Here is a 19,280-nt window from a genome sequence, read left to right as displayed (position 1 = left end):
AGAAAGCCAGTGAATGTGATCCTAACTGGATTATAATGCACTGTATTCAATTAGTCCAAGGGTAGGGAATAACATGGTGATGGTTCCCCAGGGTTAGCCCCTGTATTTACCTGCACAGCCCTCACAGTGCCTGTTGGCTGCAGATCATCATTCCCAGCCAATGGGAGTGGTGGGAAGCGGCAAGAACTGGGATACTGCAGCCAACAGGACATGTGATTGCTGGTATCTGTGGCCGTGCAGGTCAAGATAGTGGCTAAACTTGCAGACTGGATCCCACCTGTTGTAGACAGCATGGTGACAAGCACATTAGAAAGTCAGGTATTAGATTCTGTTAGGTATCCTCTCCAAATTGTGTCCTTTTTTAGAATGATTTTTTTTTCAGAGACAGCGTTTTCCAGAACCCCACAAAATTCTTCCATTCTATCAGGCTCCAAATGTAATCACCTGTAGGATGGTCCACACTTTTGGAGCATGTCACCCTTGACCCTATATCTCTTAATTCTGACATTGCACTCTATCATCCCTAAACAATTCAAAATGAAATGAACAATAGCCATTGCCTTTGTAGGAGTTGGACTAGAGTGATGTGTGTTCTGCTGGCTAACTCAGTGGTAAGAGATAAGTAGCCCTTGTGATAGGATGTCTACCTCACTCAAGACTGAAAGGGATTAAAATGGCCAGGCCAGTGAATTAACTCTACAGGCTGCACCTGGAGTGGAAGCCAGAGTGCAGTGAATTTATTGAAAGTAGACTCAGTTGGTCAGGAACAGATAGGGCCTATAGACCCAGGAAGCTGACAATGACAAGGGCTGCTGGGAAAAGCTGCAGCTACTTCCTGAGAAGATGGAGGAAGATTTGGAACTCCTACTAGGAGGAGTAGGAAGTAGGCACAAGGGTTGCAGGATATCAGGTTGTAGTTGCAGTTACAGTGACTTTGGACTGGAACCTGGAGTAGTATGTAGGCCTGTTTTTTTCCTACCACTCATTGGGGATATGGCACAGACCAAGCAGAGGGCAGCAACTATGTGAGAGTCCTGGAAAGATCTGGTTACATGTACCCTGAAAAGAGACCCATGGAGTGAGATGGTTGGAGAGGTAAGTCACAAAGAGGGAGTTGTGATTTCTAGAATGAGAGGGGAGCTGCAAAATGAGAGAGACCCTTTCAGAAGAGTGCCTAATGCCTAGCGGGAACTAATCCCCAGGGTAGCCTGGAGGAGATGCCACCAACGTGAGTCAAGCCCATGACATCCCTCGATCCCCAGAGCAGTGCTAACACAACTGTGTGCACCCCATGTTTATTTTTAGCTAGAGATAGACCCTAATTCTAGCCCCTACGCTGAACACTGGGCCCAAGAGAAGATTGTTCCTTATGAGCTTCTACAGACTTGCATGAGGGGAGAGCTCAGGGTGCTCAATGTTTCCAGGTAGAAGCTTTTTGATGGAAGATGTTTTCTCTCCATTACCCGATATTCCCAGTGAGAAATTTACACTCTGAGTTCTGTTTCCATAATGTGCTAGTGAGTTATTTTTTAATTTAAATATCTCTAAAGTCCTTTCACTTGCTGTATTATGCTCAGTAAGGCAGAAGGTCCCCAGTGATGTTCCTGATTTAAAAAGTGATCCCTTCTGAAATTGCATTTTAATTGAAATTAGTTTTGGTGTCATAAAATAAGCTTTATTTCTCTCCATCTTTCTGGGTTTTTTGAGTATGTTTTGTATTGCGCATTTGCTGTAACGTGGTAGAAGAATTAGATATTTTCAACTGAGACAGCAGCTCAATTAACTTCAATTTTTGTGGAAAAATTTTACCTTGGCTCAGAACTAACTTATCAATTCTGAGACTGACTTTTTATAGAGTTTAGCTAGTGGCCAAATTTAGATTGAAATGAAAACTCCACTACAACCTTAACAATAAAGCACATACCATAATCCACAAAATAAGACTCACACAGCTTGTCTCACTCAAATTGAGGGGGAAAAAGGCATTCAAATCTTTTTGGCTTGTGAGTTTTTGTGGCTGTTTTCAAAGGAGAGGGACTGATTTATTAGTTTTGACTGTCTTTCTCTGCACAGTGCAGGTACTTTCTTCTTTCACTGTCTAGGGCTTTGCTTTCTTAAAAAACTAATCCATCCTACTTTGGTAAACATTAGTTCAGTCCCTTGCAGGTACTTTATCCAATCAATGCTTATTTAGGTATTGTGGCTTTGTAAAATGAAACATGACTTTCTGTATCCTAGCAGGAACCATCAAATGTATCTAGCGTATAGCCTGAAGTTCAGCCTGGAACTGTTTCAGACCATCAAAAATGGTCACTATACCTACTGTGCAATCTGGTCTCTTAAACGGCTGACAATTTTCTTTTATGTTTCCAAAACATCCTGGCTTTTGTAAGAAGTGATTTTTGTTTTGTTTTGTTTTGTTTTGTTTGAGGAGGGTTTTTTGTTATTGCTTTAGGTTGTCCAAAAAGGGGGGGGGGGGGGAGAAGGAGGAGAATCAATAATGAAATGTCTTATTGTGTATTGATCTGGTAAAACAATAGCTACATTTTTGTTTCCTAAATTGAAGGCTCCTCTAAAAGCACATCATTTCAGAGGGGGGAAATCATTTCTAATTATTCCTGGAACTCTGAAATGCTTAGAGTTATCTATATATCCAAATCTTTGATTGTGTTGGGTGCTGGGGGGGGGGGGGGGGAGAGAATAAAATGTCATTTGATTGATTTGGTGGTGGTGGTGTGTGTGTGCCAGGATAGTTACATTATATTACATTTTGTGTGATGCACTGGTAAGGTAGCACACTAATACACACCACCCTGAAATGTAAATGGAGCCATGGGAGAGAAACCACGCTGGAAGATGGTAAGCTTTCAATGTAACTTGTAAATGGAACCATGGGAGAGAAACCACACTGGAAGACGGTAAGCTTTCAATGTAACTTGTAGGAAAATAATCTTGATGGTTATTAAGACTGTGTTAAAGTAATAATCAGAGTGCCTGAAATAATTACAAAGAAGGCAATTTTTGTCAATCTTTTTTCCCACTCATAGCTATTCAGAAATTCACAAAGACAAAAACTACATGTGTGTGTTTGTTTCTCTCTCTCTCTCTTTCCTTTATGAATTTGCTATAGTCTCTTTCACCGCCAAACACATGTAAATCATACAATAATGGCAATAAGAATTGGTTTTCTTTTGTTTAGTTTTATTTCAGGTGTAACTATGGTGGGGGTAGAGGGGAAATGATTACAAATGCTCTACTTACAAGTTCTGGTTGAAAGGCCACCAGTGATTTATGCAACCATTTCAGGCTATTGTTTCTGTTATCGCAAGGGTACAGGCCCAGTGTTCCCTTTGCATCGACAGGCGCTACGCAGAAGTCCCCATGCTTTATTAGTCTCAGCCAAGTGTAGTTGAACTTCTGGTTCTGTGGAGAAGAAACAGTAGCAGACTAATTTCAGTTTGGACTTTATGAGCTATTTCCCTTTATTTCTCAGTCTTATGCGTCTAAAAAAATCCAGCCACATAACTCTAGGCTTCGTATAATTGTTTCAGATATGTCAGTTTCAGTTCTGTTAGTGTGGAGCAAATCCACAGAAAAAGTTCAGGGTTAAGGCCTGACCGTGCTCTCAGTGACCTCTGTGACCAGACTCCTTCTGACTTTGATTAGAACACAATCTCACTCTCTAACGACTGTAGCAGAGATGGGAATGTAGCTTAGGAACTCAGATTTCTAATGTCTGTATTATCAGTGTACTAGGACAGAGATTCTTAAACTGTTCTTGATGAAGCCTTTCCTGGTGGCCCACCGCCAGGAGAACTCAGCGAAGGGGAGCTGTGAGGGTGAGAGAAGTGAAGATTTCTTTCTTATAAATTGAGATGTAAAAATGAAGAGTTGGAGACAGCATCAGATCAAATTTGGAAAAGGAAATTTGTCTACTTCAGCTGGCACCAGATTGCAATGATGGGGCTTCAAGACTGGCCTCCCCCGAAGGGCATAACAGTGCCCCGTGACAAAAGCCAACCCTCCTCCATTAGGACTGTTGCTGATCGGGCCTAGCAGGTAGCCTAATGGTCTCTATTGGTTAGTAATTAGAGGGGTACTGCCCATCAGAAATAGCCCCATTCCTGCACCAGCGTCCATGCCCTCCAACCCCCTCCCCCACTCCCAGTGCTGGCTTTGTTATTGTGGTAGTGTTCACTCGAGCTTACTGCATTTAAAGTTTTGTCTCCACTATGGGCATGTATGGAATTTTGCATTTCAGTCAATTGCAGATTTCTGTGGGGGTTTTTTTTTTTTTAGGTGAATGTGTGAGGCGTCTCATTGCTTTCATGAAATGTTGCAGGCTCTGCTGCTGAGCTATGATTGCTACAAACACAGCCAAATTATTTTTTGATTTACAGGATGGCATCTTTTGGCAGTGTTTCCCAGCAGAAAGGATCACGTCAGTCTCTATGCGGAGCTCATCTAGACTATGCTAAAGTGTTGAAAGAGGATATGCAAATTCCACAGGAAAGCAGAGCTTTCGAAAGTGAAAATTGTCTGGACGCGGGTTTTTTCCGGCAACCCCCCCTCCCTTTTTCGAAAAGCTACGTAAACCTCACTTTTTGAGGAAAAGCGTATCCTCTTTTGACACTTTAGCATTGTCTAGATGAGTCCCAAGATAGTCTGAGTCAATGAGGTAGAGGTTAGGGAAATTCTTTAGCATAAGTAAGAAAACTGACATTATTTGACATCCATTGTGCAAACCCAAATACATCTCACCGTGTTGCTCATGTTACATGTCTCAAAGGCCAGAGTGGAGTTTTCCACAGTAATGCATCTCGCCATGGCTATGTTAACGATCTGGGAACAAAATTAAAAATGGAAAAATCAGAAATGAGAATAACAACAAAGTGAAATCCAAAACCACAAGAGACAGAATGCCACAAACAGAACAATAATAATATCTATACCTCGTATAGTGCATCTCATTATCAGATCTCAAAGTGCTTTACAAAAGAGATCAGTATTATTCTTTCCATTTTACAGTTGGGAAAATTGAGGTAAAACAGGAAATTGAATTTTCCAAGTTTACCCAATATAGTAATATTTAAGAATATTACATTCTCATTAGCATAATAGTTCGTCTTTACATGAAAGTTAATCTGGAATCAGATAGGGTGGGAATTTAAAGCAAATAAATTATTCCTGATTAACTCCACATGTGGATAAGAACATAAGAGAATAAGAGCACCCAATGTCCACATATTCCTGAATAGCTATTCCTGGTTAAATTTATAACTCCACTACAAGCACTACAAAATTCCTGAGTTAATTGCTTAACATTATTTCTTTTACCACTCTCTACAAGACAAAAATAGTGTGAACTGGGCATATTAAAGAAAATGGACTATATCTCTGCTTATGTCAGCAGTGCCCTTAATATCTGTTTTAACTGTTTCGTCTGCAGAGAGAAGCTTTACATTAGCCTTTTTCCTGGAACATAGGAGGCAAGGAGTAAGGTTTTATTTTTTTTGGCATAGCTAATTTTCCAATTGCTGCATCATATTATGTAAACTGTTATTGAAAAGTGATTTATAAATGCCACCATATTCCTGCAGCACAGTCTAGCCAACCCAAAGAGAAATAGATTAGGAGTTTACAAGTTCAGCACTATCAACTGTTTGTGGATTTTTATATGTTTCATTGTATTATATATAATGTGTTCTGTGTGCCATGTTGCTAAGGTAACCCTTCACAGATAGGGTTGGCTACCCTTGATCCAGTGAAAGGAGGCCCCCAACTTGCGACATGATTAGTTCCGGTGGAAGCGTTGCAAGTTGGGGGTGTCATAACTTGAACCCGCATTTACGGTAGGTGCCGTGCGCTGTCATAAATGTGGGCCAAGGACCTAAGTTGGGGGTTTCCGGCCCCTTCTGCACTTACAAAAATGGTTGTAATTTGGGGGGAGGGGTCAGAACTCAGGTGGTCACATCTTGGGGGCCTCCTGTACTTAGGGTAATACAGGATTTAGCAGCGGTTGTGTACATACAGACACTATGGCAAGTCTGAAGAAGTGGTTTGTGCCCACAAAAGCTCATGATACCATCTACATGTTTTGTTAATCTGTAAGGAGCTGCTAGACGATTGTTTTTAATGTTTTTCCAATTACAGACTAACTTGGCTACTGCTCTGAAACTATGGAAAGAAGGAATTTCAGTTGTAACTTAGCCAGAAGGTTTGTGGAGATCTTTTTAAACTTTTGCATCATTTTAGTGAAAAGAGAAAAGAAAAAAAATGTGTGTGACAGAACATTCCCAGTTAGGAAATAGCAAGTTAGAAAGTGCAGGTGCAAAGGATTTTTTTTTTTTAAAGTGTCAAAATATTTTCTCATTCCAGATGTTCCTTTGCTGTTGTTGCTGTGCAGGTCTCTCAGCTGTCTTGTATCTCTTCTGCTTTTCTTTTGCTCTGTTTTACCTACAACTGTTGTTAATTCAGGGAGTCATCATCATGGCACCTTGTTAGCATGACCGTCTGGAGAAGTCATGGCTTGCACTAAGCTTTCACTTACTGCCATTTGACTGACCAGAAAATGCATTTTAAGGGAATTTATGAAAAAAGCAGTTTATATCTGAACTCTGCTTACCCTGGGCTGAATGCTACCAGCTACCAAATGCTCTCAGATCACACAGATGGAAGTCAGTGAAACAATATTGACTTATAACAGATGAGGATTTGGCCTAACTGAGGTATATTCACTGTATTTTACAATAATTGTGGCAATATTTGAGAATTATGGCCGAACTATTCTTAAAAAGAAATTTCCTCCCTTTTTTAGATTACTGAACTTTTGATGAAACAATTCTGATTTCTGTGTGTAAAATGTGCTGTCAAAATATTTCCCAAGCAGCTTTGAAAATTATTTATCCTACAGGTAGCTTTTGAATGGTTATTTCAGTAATGAGTGATTGTTTGTGTTGTGCAGCTGGTCAGTCACTGGGCAGAATGCTTAGATGGATGTTTTTAAACAAGAGAATAACAAATAGCCAACTTTTGTGACTTTTTTTTCAGATGAATAGTTAGTTGTCTTAAAACACATGAGACTTTTGGGACTTATGAACACAGTGGCCAAGGATCATTCATTAATCACGGCAATACGAATGTGGTCCCTTTTATTCACAAAATTATTCCCAAATATCTTTACTGTTGCATCAGCTATACTGCAAAGTAATGGTCCAAATCACAGCTAAAATAAAGCAACCTTAACCCGGCTTCACTGACTCTCTGGGAATTCCTTCTGGAGTAGAAAAATATCCCTAAGTTTAGAGCCAGCAGAACAGCTCTTTACCACCCCTGACACTGCTGTTAGCCAAGGAGGCATATCTGAGGTATGGCACAGTATGGCCATAGGCTATTCCAGCAGCAAGGTACAGAGCATGAGGTAAATCTAAGATGTATTGGAGGGCTGGACTGACCCACAGCCAGTCTCAATGCAAGCTATTTATGTTCCTGTCCTTGGCAAGCAAAACGCAAGCACAATCAAGGATCTGACCAATAACTCTGAAGAGTGCTACTCTTGCTGTTAAAACCAGAAGGACTCTCAGAAGCTGATGGAACTACATCTGATAACAAAGTGCCTTTCTTTTGTGACCTGGAATCATTGTCCTTTGTTCTTAACATTCAGATGTTTTGGGTTAAATTTATGCTATAATTATAAATGAAGTAGCATGTCCATGATGCCTCAGAAGGGACTATTTTCTGCTCTGGTATTTTTAGAAATGTTTCCAATAGCCCTGAATTGTGGTGAAGTCCAAATATGGACTAAGATCAGAATCTTCAGAATCACTTCTCTCAAAAACTTTCCGTTAAAAGCATTTGCGGAAAATCATGCCAGTCTAGACGTAGCCATGCTGAATACGTGAATAATTAGTACACTGTGAATATGAGACTCATCTGACATCAAGATCACAGAATGGTCTGACTATAACATCAGTGGAAATTAAAAAGAAGTAAATTAGAGACTACATATAACCTGATCTTGCTATATTCCTTACATAATCAACACTTCTACTAAAATCAATTGGAATTTGAGGTAGATATGGAAAGCAGGATTGAACCCAAAATATCTCTGAAAAAAATATTTTGTCCACTATATCTTTGTTGCCTGGAGACCGAGTTTTAAGCTATTTATTTGAAAATAGAAATGAGGCTGTTTTTATTGTGGAAGAGAAAAATAGATTTCTAGTGCCCTCTAGTGGTGTTATGCTCTTAGTACAAAACTATAATTATTGTTCATGTACTATATCTATCTATTCCATGCATAAATTATCACTGAAGAGACTTATTAATGTAAAATTTTCTCTTTGGGGGGAAAAAAAGAGGGAAGTGCAAAAATATTTTTTGGGGGGAGGTAGGAAGTGCAAAAATATGGAATCTGGGGAAGCACAGGATTACCAATCAAAGGGCCATATCTTCAGATTTGTCACCTGTCACAGAGCAAAGAGAACCACTATAACATAATTAAACCATTGTATCCTAAACAATAGTATGCAGTAAGGTGAAATTCACCCATGGTTGAGGGAGACAGTGATCTGGAGCAGTGTTTCTCAACCACTGGTATGAGTACCCTCAGGGGTGCTTGAGAGAAGTCCGGGGGGGGGGGGGAGGGTACGTCAACACGACTGAAATTTGGAGAAAACTGAATTTTTGTTTTAAGTTTTACAGCGCTTTATTTTTTGTACTTTTTACACCCAAAAATTTAATTGCCCACCCGGCTACGATTAAGTTGTTTAAACAAATGTGTTGCAATGATAGAAACAAATTTGTGTCTGAAAACCATATGTACTTGGGGTGCTTATAATTTTTTTAAAAGGGATACTTCATAAAAAAAGGTTGAGAAACACTTGTGTGGAGGGTCTCATACTAGGAGTTATTGAGCTTGTGTGTCACAGCCCAACCATAGGAAGTAAGTTTAAATAAAGTGTCTAGTTAACAAAGAAATGCAAACATGAATTTGTAGTGTATTTGCCCTTATAAAGTTCACATACCAGCCCACCAGCCTTAACAAGAGGAGCTTCCAGGTCGGGGTAGATGTTCTCCAGATACCACTTAAAGTTTTTGCACTTAAGCTTCTTCCGCAGTTCTATTTGTTGAGTCAAGTCTCCAACATCCAGATTTTTCTGGATTAAATGGTAACCATGTCCATAGAACAATTCTTTGTATTCATCTAACCAGACTTCTGCAACACGTGCCAAATTCCTCTCCACTGTTTTTATCCGGTCTTTAGGGAAGGAGTATGGGTTGTCATTCCTGAAAATATGTCCAACTCTGGAGCATGGGATGATCTCAATTTCTCCTCCACACATCCAGACCTGGTAAACAGAGTTTGGTTTGATATAAATATTGATACATAGAAACTTCGAATATACCATAGATCTGATTTTGAAAATTTTTGTAGGCACAATTTTGTGGTTATAACTTTGTAGTTGATATTTATAAGTACAAATGAAGAGAGACAAGTGGGAAATCGTCTATGTAGGGTAACCTGTGGAGAAGACAGTATTGCCCTAGAGAAATCTTCTTACTCAGGCATAATCCATTCGGAGCTCGCCAAGATACAGGAAGGCCACACCACTCCACCATCCATTAGGGAGTAGAAGCATAGGCCAATCTCACTAACTTCTAGGCTGTTAGAAGTGGAGGAGGCACCAAGTAAGGTCCTGCCTCTTTCTGCCTCACTTAGGGTATGTCTACACTACAGCACTAATTTGAACTAAGCTAATTCGAATTAGTGTATCTAGACCTAAAAACTAGTTTGAATTAGCATTTTGCTAATTCGTACTAGCATGTCTACATTGAGTGGACCCTGAACCGAGGTTAAGGTTGGCCGGAAGCAGTGCCGGCAGGGCATCAGATTAGGACTTTGAGCGTGGAGCTGCTGCCTCAGGCTAGCCGAGGGCTGTGATTAAAGGGACCTAACCCCCACCCCGGACAGACAGTTCTCAGGGTTCCCTGCGTGCAAAGCAGTCCTGTCTTGGAGTGCCCTGAGTGCCCACACTTGGCACATCACAGCACTCGGCTATCAGACCGGCTGCACTTGCCACAGACTGCCATCGGGGGGGGGGGTCAATCGGGGGGCTGCAGGAGAGTTTCCATCCCGAGGCGCTCGCAGAGCCACCTCAGTCCTCCTCACCGGGGGCTCGTACCCCATTCCTCCCTCACCTCCTTCCACTTACCCGTCCCTAGCCCCCCTTCCTGATGTACAAAATAAAGGACATGTGTGGTCAAAAATAGAAACACTCTTTATTTAACAAAACTCGGGAAGACTGGGAAAAGGAGGTGGGAGAGGGGAAGAGAGAGGCTGGGAGAGGGGAGGGCAACTAAAATGAAGTTTGAATTAGCGCTGTAGTGTAGACATACCCCAAGAGAGGATCTGATTCAACAAAGCACTGAAGAATATGAATTTGGGGCCTTAATGAGATTCGGAGTGTGACGGGGCGAACCTGCCCCGCACTGAGCAGGAGGAAGGGGAGCCCATTTATTGGGCAGAACACGCCCCTCCTCCACAGCCCTACTGGGCATGCTCGAAGTGCAGCCTCGCTATAAAAGACTGCTGGGCTGCTCAGTTGAGGGAGACCGCTGGGGAGGCAGGAGCTCCAGCCCAAGCTGCAGGCCCGCCGCCGGACCTGCCGCCAGATCCAGAGCCGGAGGAGGCGCCGCTGCTGCGACCACCAGCCCCGGGGCGAGCACGCCCCCAACACCGACGCCCAGTGGCCGCCCGCCCCGCTGCAGAAGACGCCCCTGTGCAGCTGCCCCAGGGACAAGACCGTCGGACGAGGCCGCTGCCGGCAACCCAGCATCACCAGGTGGGACCTCCGTCGGCCGCCAGATTGGGGGTAGGAAGCAACCCAGCGCAAGGGGCTGGGAAATCCCCCCCCCCCAGTGGGCTTAGCATGTTTTGGGGAAGGACCCCCAGCTGAGCCGGTGGTGGGAACCACCCACCACCATTAGGGCCCTGGGTTGGGGTCCGGTGGAGAGGGCGGGCCCGGACCCCCCTACCCCACCCCGCAGTGCTGGACTAGGCCGCTGGGCCTGCTGCGAGTGCTGGACTAGGCCGCTGGGCCTGCTGAGAGTGTTGGACTAGGCCGCTGGGCCTGCTGTGAGTGCGGACTAGGCCCCCAGGCTGGGGGTTAACGCTTTGTTCCCCAGAGGAAAGGGGACAGAGGCGGGTGGTACCCCGCCACACGGAGATAATAGCATTTAAAGGCTTTAAGTATTCAAACCATCAGAAAAACACATTCAGTATCATTATTCCTGCAACATACCTTAAACGAAATCTCCATATTTTCACCTCCCCAAACATCCAAGCCAGGATCATATGTTCCAAGTTCAAAAAAATACTTCTTATCAATTGAAAATAATCCACCTGCCATTACAGGACACCTAGGAATGAACCACAGACCTTACTTTTGGGACAATTAAAAATGCACTTACCACAATACGCCGACATAGGAATAGCCAGGAAATCATGGAATCAAGCAGTCCTGCAACAGGCTCTAAGTGCAACACTATGTTAATTTGCACTTTCAAAAATGGAAACTAAACAGACCTGAGAGAGTTACTAGACAGAGCAAACAGATAAGTTTGAAAAAACAGAGAGACCCATTGGCAATGAAATTAAGCAAAACCAGGCTATTTAAAATCTGAAGGTAACTACGTGGCAGTGAGAGTAATGTGTGTGTTTTACTTTACCGCAGACAAGCAAGCACACTATCAAAATGGATACTAATCTTTACAAAGCATGCGATGGAAGGGTAAACATGAGTCAAAGACTGGTTCAAAGACAGCACCGTATGCCTGGTCAAAGTGGCTGAACAGAAGCTGAAAATTAGTGAAGCTGAGCCTCTAAGGTCTTTTTCTGATCTCTGGTTTATCTGTCTACCCAGACTTTCCTGTTGGTGCTGGAGGAACAGAAACATTATCTTGGGCTCACAGTTTAGGTTAAAGTTCTACAGAAAAGAACTTTTTCTGTTGGCACCTAGAGGCCAAATACTTTAATCAGTGGTACAAAGTGGAATAATGAGATAGATATCAAAGTAATACAAAAAGAACTGAGCTAACCATGAAAGGCCACCATACAGACGATTCTTATCTTGCTCAAACAACATTGGGTAGGAGATCCAGTCACGAGCCAGAGAGAAGGAATCAAAGGTACCTCCAAAAACAGCCTGGGCTGGATTCTCCACATCACCCAAGCTAGTTTTGAACACAGTGAAGGGGAGGGGGCAAGGGAGGTGAGTTGTAGGAACCAGTTCTGGACCCCTGATCCTGCACTGTTCAGCCCTGGTACAAGTTAGAGCTGCTGGGAACTGATCAAATCTATTTGCTGGTTGAGTTCCCTCAGGCTACATCTACACAGCACAGTTATTTTGAAATAAATGACATTATTTCGAAATAACAATGCGAGTGTCTACACAGCATCTACATAGCAACAAATTCAGAATAATGGGCAACTTATTCCATCTTCTGTAAACCTCATTACTTGAAGAATAACACCTATTCTGAAACAGCTATTTCAGAATAGCGGTAGTGTGGACACTCCACTGCTGCTATTTCAAAATAGCTCTTCCCCAGGGCCATTCAAACTAATTACTCACCAGTGCCTCCTGGGACTCTAAATCTAGCTAGCATGCCCACATTAGGGGAGCCTGCCTCGGACTAATTTTGAGGCTTCCCTGTAGTGTAGACCTGCTATTTTGAAATGAGCTATTTCAAAGTATTTCTTCCAAACAAGCTTATTTCGAAATAAGTGCACAGTGTAGATGTACCCTCAGCGTCCTTACACTAGTGGGAGATTGAGGAGAGTGAAAGTCCAATCTACCATGCCCCTTGTCACCTCTTAATCTACTCTGCTGTAACCGTGATTCATTACCTCCCTCTTCTCATACCAATGGGAAAAGATGGGGGACACAATGTGGACTTTGCAGGATGAGGAATCCAACCCCCTAACTTCAAGTGCTTGTGACAAAACCAACAAAATGTATGGCTGATGAGATCAAAAGAACTGGGCTGACTTTGTACCTAAGTGCATCTAATTGCAAAAGCTTGTGTGGCTTACGACATAAAAGGGCCCATTTGCTGCTGCTGTGTGATTGTTCTAGTACGAGACCTTTATCTCTGGCTATGCCAGTGCTGGAATCCCTCCACTTGTATGCTAGAGCCCCTGAGGCTATGCATGATCCAACAGAATATTGCAGCTCATGAGCAGTTGAGCAATGCTTGCTGTGCTCTCTGTGACTTTGGCAGCACACATCAGATGGCACAACTTCCTACACAACTGAACTGCACAGATTTTCTGGATGTTGGCCCTTCTGTGCCCATTTATGTAAAAGGGACATTTTTGGCCTAGCAGAGAGTAGTTGTTGAAGCTCTGATGGGGTATTTCTACTAAAAAAAATGCTTAATTTTAAACTCTTACCTTATTATATCTGTTTCCTTGATTTTATTTTTCTCAATGACCTCTGGAGGAATCTGTCTCCATCCAAAATTCATTGGCCAGGTAAAAATCCCACGTTGAAAGTTATCCACCGTCATGTAACTACACATGGAAAAAAGAAAACTATAATATCGAATTTTGAAGCAGACTCATAATCAAAAGGAATAAGTGAAAATGAATGTGTCTGCATAATTAAAGCCAAATCTTAAAGATTTATTCATGTATCTTCTTTGAGTAGCTCAGCATTCATGACATACCACAAATTTCATTTGCTGTTTGGCATTTGGGATAACTGAGATAGCTGTGTATACAGCCGTTCCCCGAGTTACGACCACCTCCACTTACGACCATCCGCACTTACAACCAAAGAGGTCGTAAATTCGGATCCAAGTTACGAACGGCGATCTGTGCTTAAGAACAGCGCGGTTGCCATGTAACTCTATGTAATCAGAGTTACAAACACTTCGAGTTACAGACCAAGTGTTGGTCCGTAACTTGTTTGTAACTCGGGGAGCGGCTGTATTTAAATATTAGTTCATTAAATTTTTTCTTTATTCCTTGAGTGAAATAATTTGTGAATGGGGTGGCCCTAGACTAGCTGCCAGCAACTGGTGCCCTAGGAAAACCATGCAATCAGTACCCCCCCCCCCCCCTCCAACCCCAAGGGCAGATATATGCTGAAGTTTTTGGTAAACTAGGAAACATTTTGCCCCTATTTTCCATTTAATGTTTTTAAGCATATTTATTTAAACAGGCATAATTATTCGGGTTGTTCATCCAACCAACATTTCTGAGATCAGATTAAAATAGAGACACGACATTTTCAGAATAACTTTGTACACGATAGACGATATTTCAGCACGATTTCCACTAAAAATGCATTACAAATGTTAATTATAATTTTTATTATTACAAATCCAAACTAGTCCATTACGCTATCCTGCTTTAACTGCCATTACCATCACATCGCTGGGGAGAGGGGGGCTGGGGATGGAGTTCTGTGGCTGGGGACAGGGAACAGGGTACCAGTCAGGGGAGAGAGTCCCCTGCACCCACCCCCTCCCAGGATTCCCCCCACCCGAGGGAAGCCGGCACGTGCCTCTCCCGTGGCCAAACCCCCCCCCCCCCCCCGCGGCACGGGGAAACCCCCGCACGCCGCCTCTCCCGGGACTGACCCTCCCCCTCCCGTGGCTCAGGGGAAGCCAGCGAGTGCCTCCCCTGGGGCCGACACCCCCCTTCCTGCGGCACAGCGGAAGCCGCTGAGTGCCTCCCCCGGGGCCAACTCCCTACGCTCCTCCTCTGGGGCTGACATCCCTCCTGTGGTGCAGGGAAGCCTTCCTCTGGGGCCGACGCCATGAAGGGGAAGTGGCAGGGAATTTGGCGCCCCATTTAACGTGGCGCCGTTGGTGGCTGCCGAGTTTACCTATAGGCACAGACCGTCCCTGATCTTCTTTGAGTAACTCAGCATTCATGACATACCACAAATTTCATTTGCTGTTTGGTACTTGGGATAACTGAGGTAGCTGTGTATATTTAAATATTTGTTCATTTAATTTTTTCTTTATTCCTTGAGTGAAATAATTTGTGAATAATAATTAGCAAGTTAAGTAACTTGTCTTCCCAGAATTAATATTTTTGATACTTTTAATTTGTAAGGTTTTTTTTGTGAAAGTTGCTTGTATTTCCTAGAAGTACAATATGCCATTGAATGAAATTACCTCATGTCCTTGTCACTGACTACTTCAATAACTGGGCATGCTACTTTCTTTCTGTTTAAACGGACTCTTTCCAGAAGTGGTTCCAACCATCCTACATTACATTCCACATGGGAATCTAAGAACGTCAGTACATCACCTAGAAAGGAGAACTAAGGTGAGGTTATTTAATTTTTGAGACTGAAATGTATTCAGTAAAGTCCAAGTCAAGCAATTCCTGCCCCTAACAATAATACACTGATTCTATAAACCCACATAGGAAGAGGCTAAGTGTGTGTCTCATTCTGAACACATTTTGACTTCAACTATGATTTACCAGCAACTTTTTTGTAAAGAGTGTTTGCCTGCTCTCAAAATGCCATGTTATAGCGAGCTCTAGAGGACGTGCATACATGGGAGAGAAAGGTGGAAGATACTCTACTCCAGTCACCCACGTGTGCCTTGTGGGGGTGTAAGCCAGAAGCCCAGCAAAGAATGTGGTCCATACTCCTACCTAAAACCCCTGTAGATGCTAATCATCTGAGATAAGCAGAAAGGGACAAAGAGGTGGTACATTCTCCAACTGGCAGGCAAGAGCTTGGCAGGTCCAGAATATGGACCACACTTCCCCCTGATGCTTTGAGTGCTTCCCAGTAGCTACTAGGAGGAATTCTTGCTAAGTGAGGTATAATGTCCCCTGTAAGTTCCAACTGCAACATGTTCCATCCACGCTTCCTGCAGACTGGATGTGGGCACTGGGACAGAATTTTGGACTCAAAAGTGCTGTCCTAGTGCACAATGTAAAACTAGAATATAAGTCTGGAAAGGGGCAATCTTCCCTAACTCAATGCATTAAATAAGTGGAGAATTGCTTCCTGGGCAAAGAAGAAGAAAATATAGGATCCATGAACCCAAATACAGTTTCCCTTTAAATGACTACATAAAAAGATATCCCTTTATCTGCTTACCACCCAAACAAGTTTCCAACAAACAAAACAATCTTAAGACACATGCTAGCCATCACCAAGCTGGTGGCTGTCCCCAGAGGGGGGTGGGGTAGGGCTTGAATCCCTCCACCTCTGGTTACCTTACCCTCTGTGCCACTGGAGGAGCCCCCAAACTCCCTACATTCTGCATCCTCCCTCCCAAGGGTGTCAGGGTTGGCTGTCCTCCAAGGGTGGGTTGGGGTCTCACACCCTCAACCTGTGTTTCTAGCAGAAGGTACCTTAGCCACTGCTCCATGGTAGCTGTTAGTAGAAAGCTGCTAACTGGCTGTTAGGAGGGAATCCAACACATTGTATCATTGGCATAAAACAATACAGACATTTTAATGACCAAATGCTATGGGTTTGTGAGTGTCAAGAAGTGAAGCAAGGAAAGAGAGCTAGAAATTCTAACATCCTTCTTTCAGAACTGAAATACAGTGCCTCACTGTACCTCCCTCAAAGTAGCCAGCTTCTCAGCTGCTCAGTAAAATTGTTGTATTTTAAATCATCTACCTAATGTCAAATCAGTCAGTTTTGCCTCACTTTTCCAAATATATGATGGGCCGAGTAGTATTGAACAACATAGTGAGTTTGTCAGATGCATGCAAAATTCTTTGCCAAGCAATGACAAAACTTGTCAAACAATATTCAGCTATCTCTATATTGGTTTAAGATGCTATGATATACAGCACAGTAAAAGGTAAGATTTTGGTAGTATAACTCCCCTATTCATACAAACCCAAAATGGCACATAAGAACTTTCCTCTTACCTTTAGCAATCTCGGCCCCTGCCAATCTAGCTCGTATTAAGCCATGTCTTTCTTTGAGGTGAAGGATATGTACTTTTGGAAACCTTGACATATATCTGTCCAAGTTATCCTTGAGGTATTCTAAACAGGAGAGAAAGTAGCAAATTCTTACAAATGACTGGGTTGTCTTTTTCAAGCCATAACACAGCAGTGAAAAAAGTTTTATCTCATTAATTTTTAAATCATCTATGAAACACACTTTTTCCACCTGGAGATAGTCTCTTTTGCTAAGTCTATACTACATAGTTTTTGTGGAAAAAGTCTGCTTTTGCACAAAAACTCACAGAGCGTCCACACCTCAAGCGTGTTTTTGTGCAAGTAAAATGAAAGAACAGAGGAGTTTTTCCGGTGTCGATATTCCTCCTCCTATGAAGAAAAGCTCCTTTTTGTGCCAGAGTTCTTGTGGAAAAAGGTATGTGTGGATGGGGAGCAGGGGGTTTTTGTGCAAAAAGAGCCAATAGAAAAAGCAATCGGAAAAAATACGGGTGACCTGGTGGCCATTCTGTAAATAGCAATCAGAGTTTCCTTTTGAGAGAGCATCCAGGCAATCTGTATGCTCTCTGTGCAAAAGCGCATCGCTTTTTTGATGTGCTTTTGAAATGTGGACACACTCTTGTGCAAGAAGTTTTTGCAGAAGATCTCTTCCGCAAAAAGCTTCTTGCACAAGAAGCCTGAGGTGTAGACATAGACTTTGACATCGGAGAGCATTAGATTAGGCACTTCAGCAGCACTATTTCCTTCCTCCCCAAACTATTTGGAAGCCTCTTTGTATGAATCATGCGTTTGAGCTCTATGGAGGTTTGAAAAACAGGAAATTGAAAGGGATAAGGCAAAAATATGTATGCTATTTGTAGGCATGATTTTCAAAAGCACCCAGCAATATCCAAACTCTGCTCCCATGCAGTAAATGGTAAAATTCTCATTAATTTTAATAAGAAAACTTCAGAAACAACTTATAGTCCTGTAGCACCTTAGGGTATGTCTACACTAGCCCCCTAGTTCAAACTATGGGGCTTGATTAGTTTAGAAAAGAGAAGACTGAGAGGGGACATGATAGCGATTTTCAAGTACCTACATGGGTGTTAAAAGGAGGAGGGAGAAAAATTGATCTCCTTGCCTTTGATGATAGGACAAGAAGCAATGGGCTTAAATTGCGGCAAGGGTGGTTTAGGTTGGAGATTAGGAGAAATTTTCTGTCAGAGTGGTTAAACACTGGAATAAATTGACTAGGGTGGTTGTGGAATCTCCATCACTGGAGATATTTAAGAGCAGGTTAGACAGACACCTATCAGGGATGATCTACACAGTGGTTGGTCCTGCCATGAGGGTAGAGGACTGGACTCAATGACCTCTCCAGATCCCTTCCAGTTCTATGAGTCTGATTCTATCACTGCTCAGTTTGAAAATTCCAGTCTATGTGACACTGGTCCTATATCAATCTATAGCATTTCCCACTGAGGCTTATACTTAACATTTCTTTTATAATTTTTAAAATCAGAATTTTTGCCTTTAGACCACCATAAATCCCATTAAAAACTTGTTCTCAACTTGGTTTCCATAGAGTGAGTGCCTTTTTTTCTGTGCTCTGCAAATTTTCTATTGAATTCCAACAGCTAATATTAATGGCTACATTTAAATCCATCTGTTCTTAAACTGAGTGAAGAATGCAGACTTGCAAGCAATTATTTCTCACATGGCACTTAGATTTGTTTGACTTTTTTATGGGAGTGGGTTTTATCGTACAAAATTCTCAGACAGAATAAAATGTGAGAAATGAAGCTGTATGGCTTAGTAGCAACCCTAAGCATGTGAGGGTTCAATATATTGGGCCAGATTCTTGCCTGAGTAAAGACAGAATGAAATGTGAGAGAAGGCCTCAGTGAGCATTTCTACAGTGGAGTTTTTGACACCTTCTTCTGAAGCATCTAGAGCTGACCTCTGTCAGAAACCAGGTATTGCAGTAGATTGACTATTCAACTAACTGACTGTAACAATTCCTATTTATATAAGTTTGTCTGAGAAAAAACCTTAGGGTTTGTCTCCTGAATTTTATATGTCCTTTTTTGCTTTCTAAAGGAAAGAAATGTTTGCATTTCAAAATCCAACTCAAAATCTTGGATTGACTTTTTTAAACTTTGGACACACTAGAAGTTCTGCCTTTTTTACCACTACTAGAAATATAGAACCACATAAAACTCAGTTCTCTCGTGACTTTTTCACCACCCATAACATTTATATTGGAAGAGGCCCAATACTTTTATTATGCCATGGGCTGGTTAGACCATACAAAAGAAAGTGAAAAAGTTAAGGAAAGTTT

General features: G+C 42.3%; 1 protein-coding gene across 1 annotated transcript in view; it reads right to left on the bottom strand.

Annotated features, from left to right (window-relative positions):
• The window catches only part of GALNT5 (polypeptide N-acetylgalactosaminyltransferase 5), a 39,169-nt gene that overhangs the window by 4,307 nt on the left and 15,582 nt on the right, over positions 1–19,280 (bottom strand). The window contains exons 3-9 of the mRNA XM_006125659.5: positions 16,925–17,044; positions 15,193–15,328; positions 13,457–13,576; positions 11,304–11,421; positions 9,027–9,350; positions 4,762–4,842; positions 3,262–3,423 (exon numbers count right to left, since the gene is read on the bottom strand). Coding sequence (XP_006125721.2) covers positions 3,262–3,423; positions 4,762–4,842; positions 9,027–9,350; positions 11,304–11,421; positions 13,457–13,576; positions 15,193–15,328; positions 16,925–17,044 — 1,061 coding nt within the window. The remainder of the gene's footprint in view (positions 1–3,261; positions 3,424–4,761; positions 4,843–9,026; positions 9,351–11,303; positions 11,422–13,456; positions 13,577–15,192; positions 15,329–16,924; positions 17,045–19,280) is intronic.

This window comes from Pelodiscus sinensis, chromosome 7, assembly GCF_052426305.1.
Source record: "Pelodiscus sinensis isolate ZL-2025 chromosome 7, ASM5242630v1, whole genome shotgun sequence".
Lineage (NCBI taxonomy): Eukaryota > Metazoa > Chordata > Testudines > Trionychidae > Pelodiscus > Pelodiscus sinensis.
This window is presented reverse-complemented; position numbering and strand designations above follow the sequence as displayed.